The following is a 15815-nucleotide window of genomic DNA, read 5'->3' on the forward strand; positions in this document are numbered from 1 at the left end:
TTTACAGTAGTTTCCACAATGTCTTTAAAACACTTAGCAATGCCTATACACGTCCCTTTGTGTATGCCTACTGAGTGAACATCAAATAATTTGCAATTTATTCATACGTTTTCGCTAACTGATTTTTATAATTTGGCAATACACTCAAACACCCTTAAATACTTCCTTAGGCAAATCTCTTATTATGTCTTAGACCCTTTAGCATATTAAGAATTTTCAGGTTCTATCACAAAGAAGCCGAAGTGTTTGAAATTATCAGCTCTGGCAGGAAATTTCACCATCAGTTTAAGTTAAGAAATCAGCATTAATTTTAGGAAAGTTATCTTATTATTCATTTTTCTTTTTAAGAAAAGTATGCCTGAGCTTGGAAGAAAAGGTAAATTTTAATAAAGTTTATTTAAAAGGCAATTTGTATTTCTTATTTTATATAGGACACAATCTTTTAACTCCTTTGCCTAGAACTACAGAGTATTTTCCCCACCCACTACTAAACTCTTGCAATTACAAGTACCATTCTCTTCATAAGGAAAGAGAAAGAAATCCTTTAAAAAAGTCATTCAGGCTCTTAACATCTTACATTACTAGAATACCTCAAATACAAATTCTACTGGATGCAAGGAGACCTCTGGATACTTTCTGGGAAAAGATGTCAAAAGCAAATAATCTGATCAAACCACAGTTACTCTACTAGCATCAACAGATATCGGCACTTCTCTTAGTTCTACGTGACTGTTTGTCACTGCACTGGATCTGTACATATGGCTGCTACTTAAATTTAGTGATGTGTCTAAGAACATAATCAACGGAAACCATTCAAGCATTCTAGAAGGCAAAATAATCCCACAAATGTGGGAGGGAAAAAATAAAAAGAAAAAAAAAAGTTTTTTTCAATCAAGCAATTTCTCAGGGTTCTCTACTTATTAATCACAGTGATGGTACTGGTGAGTGGACTGAAGCAGCATTTATACACTGATGTTCTCACAGTCAGGAGGATGCCATCAGTCCACAGCACTTCCAGTGCACATGGGGTGAATTCTTCATTGCTACCAGAAGAGCTTAAAATTAGCCTGTTCTTATTGAATTTGACTGCAGTCTTTAACACTATGGGCCACATATGGTTTCTGAAAGACACCTGACACAGGTGATGCTATTTCCTATAAGTTGGCCCAAATCATTCTTCCAAAAGATTCCAAGTGCCAATGTGCAGCTACTTATCATCAACTAGAAACTTCAGCTGTACTGTCTGTATTGGGCTTTGATATGATCAAAACTTGAGAACACATACGACTGTGCTCATGCTAAGGACTGTGTCATCAGAGAATAACAGAACAGACGTGGGGATGAAGAACAAGAAAGTACTCACTTGACATATACAGGGTACACAGCATATGTGAAAAAGATACATAGTATGGATTGGTACACTGGGATTCAAGCTAAAACAATGAAAAAATGCCAGCTTTCAGTTTCATTTGCTATATGAAACAAAGAATATATAAGACAGCTGTAAAACTGCAGCTGAAATCATCCCTGGATTTTGTTTCATAGCTCTGGTTTTCCAGCATTTCCAACATTGTAGTTCAGATACTCCACTTTACTACCTTCCATTAGTATTAAATATGGCATTAAATATCTCAGATACCACTGAGATGACATTTAAATTAGTTCCTCCCACATTGAAATCAGATACATTGTTATTCCAATCTTAAAGCTTAGTCTAATGGCAATGGGCTTGTCTTATTAGGAAAAATAAAAAATAAAATTATCTGGTGGTAAGGTTTGAAGTTGCATAAAATAACTTTTTCTCTGTTCTGCTGCCCACATTAAACTGCAAGTACAGAAAATGCTGGTTTTAGAAGCAGCTGCTCTGTCCTCTTGGAACTGCTGTACTGAATCTGACATAGAAAAAGGTATTTATTAGACTGCAACACTACAAGCATATTAGGACTAAATGAGTTAAATTACACCATGGATGGAATATAAGATAAGATGATTACATATTAGCTTTCAAGTAGCGCTATTTAGGGAAGATTCAGTTCATAGCATTATAGAAATGTCTGAATCAAAACCTCTGATGTCAGGAGACTGCAATAAAAGCTCTGCTGCCCACTGCTGACCCCTGACGAGGACAGAGGTTATGCTATCAGCTTGCATACACACTGAAATTTTGCTTTTCCAACCATACAAACAGACTGAACTATACTATATTGCGGATGATTAAGAATTCTTTTGAAAGGCTGCTTTGTCACTGCAAACACTTGCTGAGCACACACTTCCACGCAGGCAAACGGTGCAAGAGATGTGTGAGCTGTGTGAGTGCCCTGGGATGCACGGAAGAGCCGCACTTCGCTGCAGTGGTCCTGCAGCCCCACCTCACTCTCACAGGGCTGGAGCTTTCCTAACCTTCCAGAAAATGAACACTAAGGACCTTCCACACCAGTTATAAATAACAGAGAATGTGACAGTTCCCATTATAAAACAAAGCAAACTACATGCTGGTCATCAAACAGCTTTCATACAACAATAATTACAATGTTACAAAAATCAGAGTCTTGCCTCCAGCAAGGGATGCCATCCCCACCCCCCCCACACACGTGTGACTGAATGCAAGTCAACATTGGAGTCTGACGCAGTAGGGACTTCAGATATGGGAGAGTTAGAAACACCCATCTAGAAGAATACACTGCAATTATTTTAAAATGAAAATGAAAGAAAATGGAAAAACATGTCTGAAAAGGAGGCATCAGAGAGAAAAAGGAGAATGATAAAAATATGCCACAAAGGAAGGAGTAGTAGAACACTGCTGGGGTGAGGAGGGAGGAAGGGAAGGATGGATGGACAGACAGATGAGTGAGTCAGGAGTTTAATTACTGTGGCTAAAGGCAAGGGGGAGCTGAACCGTGAGACGGGAACAATGGAGGAGTGCAGTTTGCGAGAAAGAGCAGCAAATACTGGGGTGGAGGACTTAGAGAAAGGATAAGAGGCACGGGTACATTAGAGTTTGAGAACATGGAGATTGAAGACACCAACTGAAGGACACAAGTTCATATAAAAAAGGATGAGGTGTATGGTAAGGGTGTGAGGAAGTGAACATCTGAAAAGAGTAGACTGCCAGGGTGCAATGAGGAAGAGGAAAGTGGACTGAGGGAATAAAGTCCAAGGATATGGACCACCCCTGGGTGGAAAAAAAAAGAACGAACACAGGAGAAGAAAAAGGTGTGAAGAGTGATAAATCAAAGCAAAAGAGGGGCAAGAATAGTTGGGACAGATGGCTGCCTTCATCATTGGTGTCCTTCTCTTTCCTGCTCTGTTACTCACTTCTTCCTGATACCCTGCTCCACAACCTCTTCCCTTTAAAGCAAGATTCAAATACAATGTCACAAGGACTGACAAATAAGAAGAGAGACCAGCCTGCATCTACTCTAGGACATACCGTCCTTATAAAAATCTCACAGTCCATTTACAATAGTGGTTCTTAATTTTTTCCACAAGAGTTTTGAGCTGCATGGCCAGGCATCACTGGGACATGAACTGAAGTGTTCACATGCTCCACTCTCTCACACCTCTGAATAAGAACAACATTTCTCATTCTGCTAACTGCTGAAACAGATGGCCAATGGATTATGTTTTGCTTCTTGTTATTTTCTTCTTAGGTATTTTCAGATGCATCCACAGTAGTTGGCACACAAGCCAAGACACACCTCATTGTAGTCCTAGCATCAGCACAGAACAAGTAACAGTAAACATATGCTCAAAGAATGTCTTCATTTATTCAAGTTTCAGTGCTAAATGTTACTATGGAAGTAAAATGCATAGTTTGCACTGACAGCTAACATTTTTCTCAAACACAAAAAGAAAGCCTGCAGGGGGTGGAAGCAAGGACAGGTAGCCTAGGAGGAATACAAAGAAATTTTCTGAGCAGCCAGGGATCAGATTGGGAAAGCCAAAACCCTGACAGATTTTAATCTGGCAAGGGATGTCAAGGGCAACAAAAAAAGCTTTTACAGGTACGTTGGTGATAAAAGGAAGAGTAGGAACAATATGGGCCCTCTCTGGAAGGAAACTGAAGACCTGGTAACCCACGATATGGAGAAGACTGAAGGTACTCAATGACTTTTTTGCCTCAGTCTTCACTGGCAAGGGCTCCAGACACACTGCCCAAGACACAGAAAGCAGAGGCAGGGACTGGGAGAAAGAAGAATCACCCACTGCAGGAGAAGGTCACATTTGAGGCCGTCTAAGGAACCTGAAGGTGCACAAGTCCAAAAGTGAATGCAGGTTTAGCTTTTTCCTTGTTTCTAAATGTTTTTTTCCTTTGAATTTTGCTGACATTCAGGTAAGTGAAGAACAAGAAGCCAAACAGAAGGACAGCAAGTCCTAAAGTTTTCCCTAGGAGATTGTTATTAATAGGGTTTTTTTAAATTAACATTCATAGTTGTCTGGTCTACAATTCAGCCATCTTTAAAATATGCTGTAATATGAAATCTAGCATGCATTTGAACAGTACTTTTGAGGTCTATTCATCACTGCTTTTGTAATGAAAAAAAAAAAAAAAATCAGACAATCTTCTATTCCCAAATATCTCTTAAAAATAACCAAAGAAGAAATACACCTTTCCCATGAAAAGCTCTGGATGCTTTTTGAAAAGTTTGTTTTTATTCAGTGTTTTGAGGACAATGTTGCAAAGCTCTGGAAGGTTATACAGTTGCATCTGACCCACTTTCTACCACCCTGTGCTAATTCTCTTCAACACTGCAAGTCATAAAATTAGCATCCTGTGATATCCAGCATTATTACTGCAATTCAATAGCTGTATTCATGGAAATATCAGGACAAAATTAGAACTGTTAAGCTGAACATGTTCAAATATTTCATTCATAAGTAATAATTCAAAGAAAAAGGAAGAAACCTTATGAAATCTGAACCTCTATTGCAACATTTATTATTAACTTTAATATGAAAAAATGTCATAGAGGATGATAATTACTGCTATAATATAAAATTTTGTAAGGCATACTCTGGACACATTAATGCATACTGTCACCCCATGAAGCTGAACACATCCTGGCTCACAATGAGCTTTTTTAGAGAGACTTCAAATCATCTTAAAATACCTTCAAGAGGTGTTTCATAATGCAGTGGGGCTCAATGCCAGCAAAAGGACTCAAAAGCCAAGACAGAACTCCAGTGGCACAGAAGGTCACCACCCCGTCCCTAGAGAGCAGGATGCAACAAATCAGAAAGTGAATAAAACACTATTCTCCAGCTCCGGCCATGCTTTTTCCAACTACATCTCTGAGGTCTAATTAACTACCAGCAGTCATGGGCATGGTCACTTAAAGTTGTTTTAAAGCTTCTCTGCAGATCCCTCTCCTCAAATGCAGCAGACTGGAAAAGTCTGCTCTTTCTGAAGACAAAAATGAATAAATTATTTTATTGCCAAGTTATAAACTAATGAGTACATTATCTCCAAAAAGCAAAGAATGCTCCTGAGGAGAATGGGAAAGAATCTGACCTGACAGACAGAACTTAAAACTACAGTAAAACAGCTGAAATCTGTGCAATTGCTCTATTTCGCACCAATGTGTCTGAGACCAAAATGAACACCACTTACATGGTTTGGGTTTTTTAATAAATCATTTGTTCTCATTATACAGTACACAGGCTGTCACTGAAATGGACTTTTTTTTAACCTTCAATTAAATTGAATTTTAACACTAATGTACCTAACAGCATGCAGGAAACATTTCAGTGTTATGTTTATCAGAATTCCACCAGAAAAGATGGTATGGTGAAATACATATACCAAGCCATGCAAACAGCTTTATTAAAATGTAGGATCAAAATTCTGGGACCTGTTAAATATGTTTTCTGCTTTTAAATGGCACACACCGGCATTTTCACAGTTTCCTATTCTGAAACATTTATTTTAAAAAAAGGAAGCTTCACAAAGAGATTAATTGAGGTCTCCTGAAACATAATTGGGAACTTGAAAAACTGCACTGAGATTTAGAGAAAGTCATAGATAATTTGCTTGACATACTCTAAAATGCATAAAATAAAATACTATAGCTTATATTGTTCAAGACAAATGTACAGACTTTGGCTGTACACTTGAATATACGGTTTCTGAAATCAGCGTTCTGAAATTTTAAAAAGCAACTAGTTGCACTGCTCCTTTCTGAAACACTGATCTATTGAAATTAGGGATGAATCCAGGTTTTCATTACTAGATTCAGAGTCTGGCCCACAGCAAGGATTTATACCCGTTTACCAGTTTATCGCTTCCCCTCAGAAGCGGGAAATTCTGGTGCCCTCCTCTAGTACCAATCATCACATCTGCTTTTATTTTAAACCACCATGTGAATCCAACCAAACAGCGCAAGAGACTCAAAATAAAAAACATGTTCAGTTGCATTCTGCCTGATCTCTGTTTCTCACTTTTTCTCTCTAGTCACTTTCCATAGTGTGATCTTTCTTGACTGTGAAGTCCACAGCTCTGGCATCAGAGAAAAAAAAATCTTACATTGAGTTATAAAAGTTGCCATCTCCAGCAAAAGCCTGAGAGTAAACATACTGCTTGAAATTAGGATTCTGACAGGTCCCTGTGAGAAGCAGAGTCTGGAGCCAGATGCAAGCACAAAGCAAGTTTTTGCCCCCTCAGGTAACATTACAGGGAACACCTAGAGTAACCCACTTATCTTACAAGCAGCAACACTTGCAAGCTAAAGAGCTACTAACAAAAACATAGAATGACACTAAATATAAAGGATTAGTTTCAGCAATGCTAGAAGGGAGGAAAAAAACTGAAAATAGAACATTGTAAAAGCAAAAGTAAATTGTAAAATAAATATTTCATGATTTAAACTAATAATAGAAAAGCCCATAAATCATCTTTACAATCACTCCCTTCCCTACCAAACATCCATCCTCTCCAAATGGATGCCTATTACAAGGTCTTCAGCATACATTATGGAATAAAGAGGACTGTAGGAATCTAATTAACTACTGCAGGGAAGAGATGCCAGAAAAAGGGTTAGAGGAGTAGCAGAAAATCCTGGAAGAGAGTTGAATTTTTCTAGGAGACTAAGTATCACTCTGCACAGTGTGATTTTGTAAAGAATGACATGTAACATCCAGCCAAGACACCAAAACCAAAGGTTACCTTCCTCTCAATTTCTGTCCTCCTGTTTAGGGCCAGGAACCTAAGGATTTAAGGCACTGGAGGGTTAGAAAGGCAAGACTGAATGAAAGGCAGAGCCAATCATAAAAATATGATACTGTAAAGTACCAATACTGATACTAAAAAACAAATGTGGCTGAACAGGTCTTCCTGAAAGATTAAGTGGTTCCTGTGATTTCTTACCTAGTTCAGGTAAGAAATAATGAAAAAGAATACTTTTGACAAGCTTATGAGCATGGTGCAAAGTGTATTTGTTAGTGAGCTCCTCACAGTGATGACAGGCTCTCAGAAACACTGATGTTTCTGACTGTAAATGATAGAAAATCAAACTCAAACTCCAGACACCACTTTTTTCAGCCAGACTATTTTTCTTCTTCTATGGCTGCCTTGTGGCCAGTTCCTTCATATCCAGAGGCCTCAGGCCCTGCAGCGCCAATAGCCATTCAGATTCATTTTGGTCCTGTCATCACATTAACTGTACCTGTTTGAAAGATCCAGGAATGAATTTCTACAAACACATTCCAGAGCCCAAGTCCACCATTCAAAGTTGTATTCCAATTTTTTTCTTCCTTTCCAACTGTCATGTATTGCATGAGGGAGTAGGCAAAAATTAAGGCCAGCAACAGTGCATGAGTAAAACAACATGTCAAATGACTGAATTACATGCTGAAGCACATCAAAAGTCTACCTCAGTTCACAAGCCCTTTCTGAATCACATGTATGCGTGTGCATACATGTTGACTTTTTTTTTTTTACTTTGTTCATAGTTTACTGTTTCATGTGACCTTCTGTTTATTTCACCACATCCTAAATTGTGCCATGAACTAAGAACAAGAACTAAAAAATCCTGTGTGCCAATTTACCCACACTGTTCCATGAGTAGGTGTTTCAAGAAAAGCTTGGTCAGCCTTTGGTAACTCCAAAGAGAGTATTATTCACCGGGACTGGAATTAGATTTGACATAAGCCTACATCAAGTTGTTGGGTTTCGTATGTACTTTAAAGAGTCAGGATTTTACTTTTTCCTTCATTGACGGTCAGCAGAAGAGGAAACGAAGTGCACAGCCTGGGGTGGGGAACTTATTTACTTGTTTCCCAGTAAGTTTATTTTCCATACAAAGCTGAGATAGGTTTATGATCAGCAGCGAGTCACAGGACCCAGCTACAGGGATCACATAACACCTGTAATGATGGCAAGGATAAGAGATGCCCCTTGTTCGGCATTTTCCTTCAACGGGATAAATTCAGATACTCCTTGTATTTTAAGATTAACCCCCCAGCAGAACAAAATTTTTCTTTAAGTTCAGCATCCTGTGCTTACTAAAATTTCATTACTAAATTTGCCAGAAAATAAGACTTGCAAATAATGCCCAGCATGGCCTACTGACAAACACCTAGGCAATTGCTGAACAATCAGATATGGACAGTCCAGTCCTTCAGATCATGGAGAGCAAAATATGAGAACATACACTGAAAAGCAGAAAGGTAAATGCTGCTAATGAGGGGAGGAGAACTGAAAATATAAAGGAGATGTCTAAGAAATACAGAAAGATGTTTTATACAAAAGAGAGTGTGAGTATGCACATAGAATCATCCAACTGAAACAGGAAGAGCACACAAAGCATCTAATCTTGAAAGTACTCTGAAGTGCTAACAGTGAAACTTCTTAGGTCTCTAAACTATTGTTACACTCAGAATTCTGCTTACCACACACCTTAAACACATAGAAACAGCATCCCATCTTTGTACGTACTCTTTTTAACATGCCCCACTTGTGCATATTTGAAGACAGCCCAGCAAGACTGAGATGAAGAAGGGAGAAAATACACTGACAACATTTGAAATGCCAATGGGATGAGCAGGAGCCAGAATGCAAGGTTTTTCATGTACAATGATCAAACCTTGGGGGAGGGGAGAGGTGCGTGTGAGGGGAAGAACCAAAACCACTTACCATTATTACTGTTATCATCAACTAAAATGATCTCCTTGAGCAGGTGAGCTGGAGTCCGGTCAATGGCTGAATGAATGGAGCGCAGAATAACCGAGAGAGCTTCATTAACAAATATGAATACAATGCTGACCTCAGGAAGCCTGTCAGGAAATGTAAGGTTCCTGCACCTAGAGAAAAAGGTTTAAAAAAAAAAAAAAAAAAAGTAAATTGCTGGAAGTCACAATGTCTACACAAACAGTTTCAGAGAAATCTATCCCCAGCCATAAGAACAAGAAGAGGCACGGATCAGAAGGTCTCCATACCTGCTCAGAGCACACACAGGCAAGAATCAGATGAAATACTATCTTAAAAAAAGGAATCCCTGAAAACAATCTCCTGAATCTGCCTATGCAACCATGGCCTAGAGCGAGCTCACTTTTCCATCCAAGACCCAAAACATTGCAAACCCACTTGTTTAAATGCAGCTTCCAACAGCAGTTGTTCACAATGTCTTTCTGGGCAGTGCAGACAGGAATAAACAGAGTTAGCCCCTTACTTTAAAAAGCACCTTCTTAATAGCTACATTAATTATTTTTGCTATAGAATCTACTACCTATCTCAGTTAAAATCTGAAGCTTTTTTCTCAACTCAGTAATAACACAGTAAAAGATCCAGCTCCAAAGAACATCCTGCTACAAAAGCTAACACAGACAGTGTAGTCAGAAAAACAGGTACAAGGATGGAAGACTTATCTGTAAGCTGAGTCAAGAGGTTTAATCAGAATGAGGAATACTTTCATAATCTCATGGATTTTTCTTTGCTTTTTAAGAAAATATATATTTTAGCCATATTTCAATTTGCTTATGCAAACAGCAGTATGGAAGTGCGGCCCACACCTTTGAAATTCTTTGGTGTTCCATTGTTTTTTTCCCTTCCTTCAAAAAGGATTTAAATTTTATAATTTTATTAAAAACAGAAACACCTTTTGCAAATGTATATATTTTAAACCATCTGTAAAATGTTTGGGTTTTTTTTTAATAAAGCCATGAGTTAATTTAGTAAGAGTAATTAACTACTTTTCTCTGAAACTTTCAGTATTTTAATGCAATGTTTCCAACCAACAATTAATTCTACCTTTTCCTCAGATCTCAAACTGTTTACTTATGCCACAGGCTGACCCAGGCATCATTTCTCAATAGGCTTTGTAGATGGATATGATTGATGTTGATGCTCTCCTCTGCGTCCTGACAATGAAATGGCTATCTTCTCCTAAGATGCCTAGATTCGCTACATCCAGGAACTCCTAAAAGCAGAGGAAAGCATTACTAACAGCTGATGTTTAGCATACAGAAAGCACAGATGGATTCAGAATTTTTAAATCATGCTTGAATACGACTCCTTAGCCAAATTTGTTCTTCAGTTTGAAGAGGAAGCATAGCACTCTATTGGATTTCATATTTTAATCTCTACAGTCAATTAAAAAAAGGCTTTTATTTGGACATCTTCTATACCTGGCCTTTAAAAGCTGTTACAGTCATGATTCTTACTGGGTTTGGGAAGTTTTGCTGGCAATCAAGATTTCCTAAGAGGGACCTATCAGTAGATTCACAAATGAAATCTAAATATTGCATCTTTCAGTGGAGTGATATGTAACCTGTAAAGTACATAGCTGCTCAGAAGCACACATACAAGACAGGAAAGGGGAAGCTTTCTCCATGAAGCACTGTGGGACCTCCTAAATAATCGGAGCCAGAGGTAATTTCCTAGAAATAAGAACCTGAGTATTTTTTATTCAAAATGAAAGACTACAACAAGAAGCAGAATGAGCTGCCTTTTCTTCCAGAAGGCAACTAGTGCAAGGTAGCACTGTTTTCTTCTTTCAGCCAGTAGTTCAGGAGTTAAAACCTTCAACCAGGACAGCAGGACCATGAGTTCAATCTTCTCTGATGTCCTCAGAGAGCTATTTTTATTTTCAGTCCCCCTTTTCAGAGTCAGTCCACTTTCTGTGCAGCAATTAAACGAACACTAAGTTGGAGTGATACCGAGTAAGTTTCTCTAGCCTCATGTTTAGGGCAAGTTCCTTGGAGGAAGTACCCATTCCAGTGGATGTTCAAGCATTTTAAACCCTCGACTTCACTCTTTATAGCTACATCCAATCTTCTGGGTTATAATGCCACAGTAAATCTTGTGATCACTTTTTGCTTTCTTTTGCAAGCTAATATTTACTGTTTTCATTTAAGAAGTGTTGCTTTGGCTGAAGGAATAAAGGCATCTTCACAGAGCCTGCAAATCAGGTGTCAGGGCACCTTACTGGGAAGCAGTACAGAAACACAGAATGGTTGAGGTTGGAATGGGCCTCTGGAGGTCATCCTGTCCAAGCCCCTGCTCAAGCACCGTCACCTAGAGCCGGCTGCCCAGGACTCTATGCAGACAGCTTTTGGCTGTCTCCAAGGGTGAATACTCTACAACCACCCTGGGAAACCTGTGCCAATGCTTGGTCACCCTGACAGTAAAGAAGTGTTTCAGTTTGTGCCCATTGTCTCCCGTCCTATCACTGGGCACCACTGAAGAGAGCCTGGCTCCCTTCTTCGATGCCTCCCCTCAAATATGCACTGTTGACATCCCCACTGAGCTTCCTCTTCTCTAGGCTAAACAGTTCCAACTCTATATGCACACATAAAGTTTCAAATATTCTTTAGGAGAAAAGATAGTTCCCCACACCTGCCTCCTGTACCCTAGAGTATTTTGACCTCTGAAATCATTCATTAAAGAAGGGTCATCTGTGGTGAACAATCTATTACAGCACTGCTTAAAAGCACTGCCTAGATGACTCAGTAAGTGAAGCAGGCACAAACTGACCTGGGCTCAGCACTGTCAAATCTGAGGTGACTCTTTGTCAAATGGGAATTTTCGGTGCCATCAGCGTTAGGTGGCATCTGGAAATAGGATTTTCAAGGTGTATATTTCAGGCTCAAAGTGTCTGAGAGACCCCTGTACTTATGATCACACTACAGTTTTTAAATACTAACCCTCACAGTTTTCCAAAAGATGCTAAGACCATTACAGATCCAGCTCCTTTAAGAACAGACCTGTTCATGGCACACAGTGTGTGTGCATGTGCATGCCATCCTACATTAACAAAAAAAATTCCATATGCAATCTGGATACTATTACTTTGTGGATGTCATCTATTATATACAAGTAAGATGTAAAAATTTGCATGGGCATAATGACAAATGACTAACAAAATTCTAGTCTCCTATACACCTTTATAAAGTCAGCACATTTCTGTTGGATGTAATAATTGAAATTTCATCCAAGTTTTGAAAAGTGAGCTTCAAACAGCCTATGAACTAGTTAACAGGCTTAAATATACTGAAATAATTTTCAATATTAGCCTGTTAAGAACCTACATAGCCTGCTCTTTTAGTGATTCATTTGCAGCCAAAATGCTCAGAGATATAAAACGGTCCAGCAAACCATATTCCAGATGACAAAACTGGCCCTCAAAACACTGCTGCCTTACCATAAACCCACGCATAATCTGAAATACTCAAACAAAATTTCTGCTTCTGACATGTCTTCCATCCACTTGAAGGAAATTATTTGCGTTGTTTTTCTTACCTGCATTCATTTATATCTTTTCAAATTAGATCACACTGGACAATATTCTCCATTGTCTGGCACCTTGTGCAAGACAAGAGCAAAGTGTTTAATGCTGTGAATGTCATTTCACTCCTTTTTTTCTCCACCATACATTACGACATAACTACATGAGATACGGGAGAATAGGATTAGGCTCCCATTTTGTCTAATTTCTTTAGTCTTTCCAAATGGGTTCTTACTTTAATGAGGGTACATTCCTAAATTGAGTTCATGTTTACATTTTTCTGTTCAGATTAATTTAACATCTTTACTTCCAGCTTGAATTCACTTATTTTTCAATGTGTGCAGCTTTTAAAAAATGCATTTTCCTGCCTACACTGTTTTTCATATCAGATGATGACAATAAAAATTGGCTACTTTTTAATTTAAAATCTGAATTAAATCCACATACATTGGATCATGCACAGAATGCAGAGCACTTATGCAGTTTCACAAGCACGTCTTTCTTCCACTTTGTGCCAAGTTTTCTGAGGAATAAAATTCCCTAATTTTAGGAATGGATAAGAAATAGCTACACAGAAAGGATGCATAAAACATATGCTGAAGAAGGAAAAAGAAATAAAATTGTATCGATCAAAATCTTAGGTCCATTAAGCCTTAAGAATTGAAGGGTTGCATGGCAACCAGCAACATACAAGTTTCAGTGACAGCTCTGCCTTCAACTCATCCAGGGGCTTTGGACGAGACCCTTAACCTGCCCCCCTGCAAAGTGAGGCTCTAGCAAAAAAACAAATCCACAAAGTATAGAGCATGTCTCAGTATTATGACTAAGTGATTTTTAAATATAAATTCTAAATATTATATAGAATTACAATAATGAGTATCAAAACCCAATGTAGCTAAAAAATTAACTCTAGCAACCTACTCTGCTAAATTACATTGGACTAATAACACTAAAGTAACAGTTGTCATAGTTACCAGAAATGTAGAGAAACTCCTGGTGTTCTATTTCAAACGCAACCCCGGTAAAGGGAGGACTGCATACATTATGAATCTTCTTTCAAATATTTGTCCACAAGAAAATTATATTCCTCTAGAATATATGCATTGTGATAAGACAATTTACCCAGTCACATAAAAATTAGTTTAGCATAACTATTCAGTAAGAAAAACAAAGCAAGAATTATTTCCAGTATTAATAACTTATCTCTGAGATCTTCCACAAATATGTATAAAAATTATGAAAAATAATTATTTTCTACAATTTCTGATAACCTTTCACCAAGAGTTACATCGGTATCGCAAGCCAACAACGGCAACAGAACATGTTTTTTGTTTTTATGTCATCTATTCCATGTTTTTTTTTTTTTTCAAACACAGGATGCAATAAAGAATATTACTAAAACATTTGGGGTCAAGGCGGTGTTTTAAGAACATATGTGGGAGGGAGCTTTATTTCCAACAGAATAAGAATTTCTCAGAAGCACAAGCAGAAACAGTATTGTACTTTTTCCAAGATACAGTAACATTCTGTCATCAGCCAAAACGGCAAATGGAAGTTCAAGATGTATGGGAGAAAAATAAATCCTATTCTGGCATACATTAAATAAATAGGACTAAACCTCTTGTAAAAGAACTGGGTCTTGTAAGAATTCCAGCTCATTTATGATTATAATTTCATTTTGCTATTATTAGTATTTTAAGTGTTAACTGAACTACACTTACAAAGTGTTGAACAACATGTATTGAACAACATACAAAAGGGGCTTCTCTCCTGCTCTCTGAGGATTACAATCAATTATTACACAACTACAGCTAGCAAGACAGTACTTCTGCTGCAAATCTCAAAATCTTTGTTTATGGTCATAATCTTCTATTACAAGGGAGCAAAGACAGGCATACAATCATGTGATGAATTTGAATACAGAGTTACCATATAACTATAAGCAAACATGGCTAACATTTTTTTTTTTCCTCCTGGCATCAGTCCTAAAAGACAAATAAAAAAATTGTGATAAAGAAAGATTAAATAACAAGCAGGGAACTTGATAAATATGCAGATAAATTCCAAGATTGTAACACAGGAGTGATTAGGTTTTGGTCTCCTAAGCATCTTACAGCATAGACTTAATTGTAACAGATTGACTGCCCATTCCTTTTAATAAAAGCTATTCATGTCAATAAAATTATACAATAAATGTCCATTTTCTTCTTGGTACTTAAAACCAAGACCTTTCTCTGAATAAAGTAGTAAGAACAGTAAGCTGGGAGTTGATGATCTCAATAAAACTAATTTCTGGGTGAACATCAGGAGAATTCTCTATAGCTATTTGGCCAAAAATTGTTAGCCTCTCACAGTATTATGCCATGGATTATTTGAGTATGTTTCAGTGTAAATGTATGCCAAGTGAAAGAACATTTTCATGTTATGACACATTAATAAGAGACAGAGAGAGAACATGCATGCAGATTGCTTCATCCCATCTTCTTGCAGTTAAAGGAGACAATGGGGAAGTTCAAAACCAACAAGCGTACCTCATTATTAACTTAGGTTATTATAGCAGTTTTCAGACTGAAGCTGATTTAATATCACTGCTAGTGATACTAAATACTTATGGAGGAGCCATCTGAGGAGACACATTCAGACAGGACAAACTGAAGCACAGATGAGAATCACAGAGGGTGGCCACTCAGTACACACCACTACGAGTCAGTCTGAAGGCAGGCAACAGTGAGACAAGAAAAAGAAGAATCGAAGGTAGAGAGATGAGTAAAAGAGCACAGGAAATATGACAGAATTAAACATTAGGTATTTAATAAGAATGCTGAATAATTTGGTAATTTTAGGACTTTGGTCCAAAACAATACAATAGGTAAAGTATCGGGCTTTTGTAAAGAACTCCTTTGAAACATCAAATACAACATGCAATATTTATGCTATCTTTCATGAGTAGAAACAAAAGGAGGAACTTGGTCAGAAATGAACATGGAGCCATATCCATAACCAACATAAGCCCAGCAAAACAGAACTGTCACAGACACATGTGGAAGCAAATGCTGATGGAATGCAATTCTGCAGGAGCTGCTTCTTGGGGAGAAG

At 37.9% G+C, this 15815-nt stretch overlaps 1 protein-coding gene across 4 annotated transcripts in view; it reads right to left on the reverse strand.

Moving 5' to 3' along the window:
- The window catches only part of GALNT18 (polypeptide N-acetylgalactosaminyltransferase 18), a 341921-nt gene that overhangs the window by 107245 nt on the left and 218861 nt on the right, over window positions 1–15815 (reverse strand). For all 4 annotated transcript variants that reach the window (XM_033006955.2, XM_033006952.1, XM_033006951.1 and 1 more), the window contains one exon: window positions 9131–9297. In XM_033006955.2, coding sequence (XP_032862846.1) covers window positions 9131–9297 — 167 coding nt within the window. The remainder of the gene's footprint in view (window positions 1–9130; window positions 9298–15815) is intronic.

Source organism: Tyto alba, unplaced genomic scaffold (assembly GCF_018691265.1).
Source record: "Tyto alba isolate M040663 unplaced genomic scaffold, T.alba_DEE_v4.0 Super-Scaffold_8, whole genome shotgun sequence".
In the NCBI taxonomy this organism is placed as follows: Eukaryota; Metazoa; Chordata; class Aves; order Strigiformes; family Tytonidae; genus Tyto; species Tyto alba.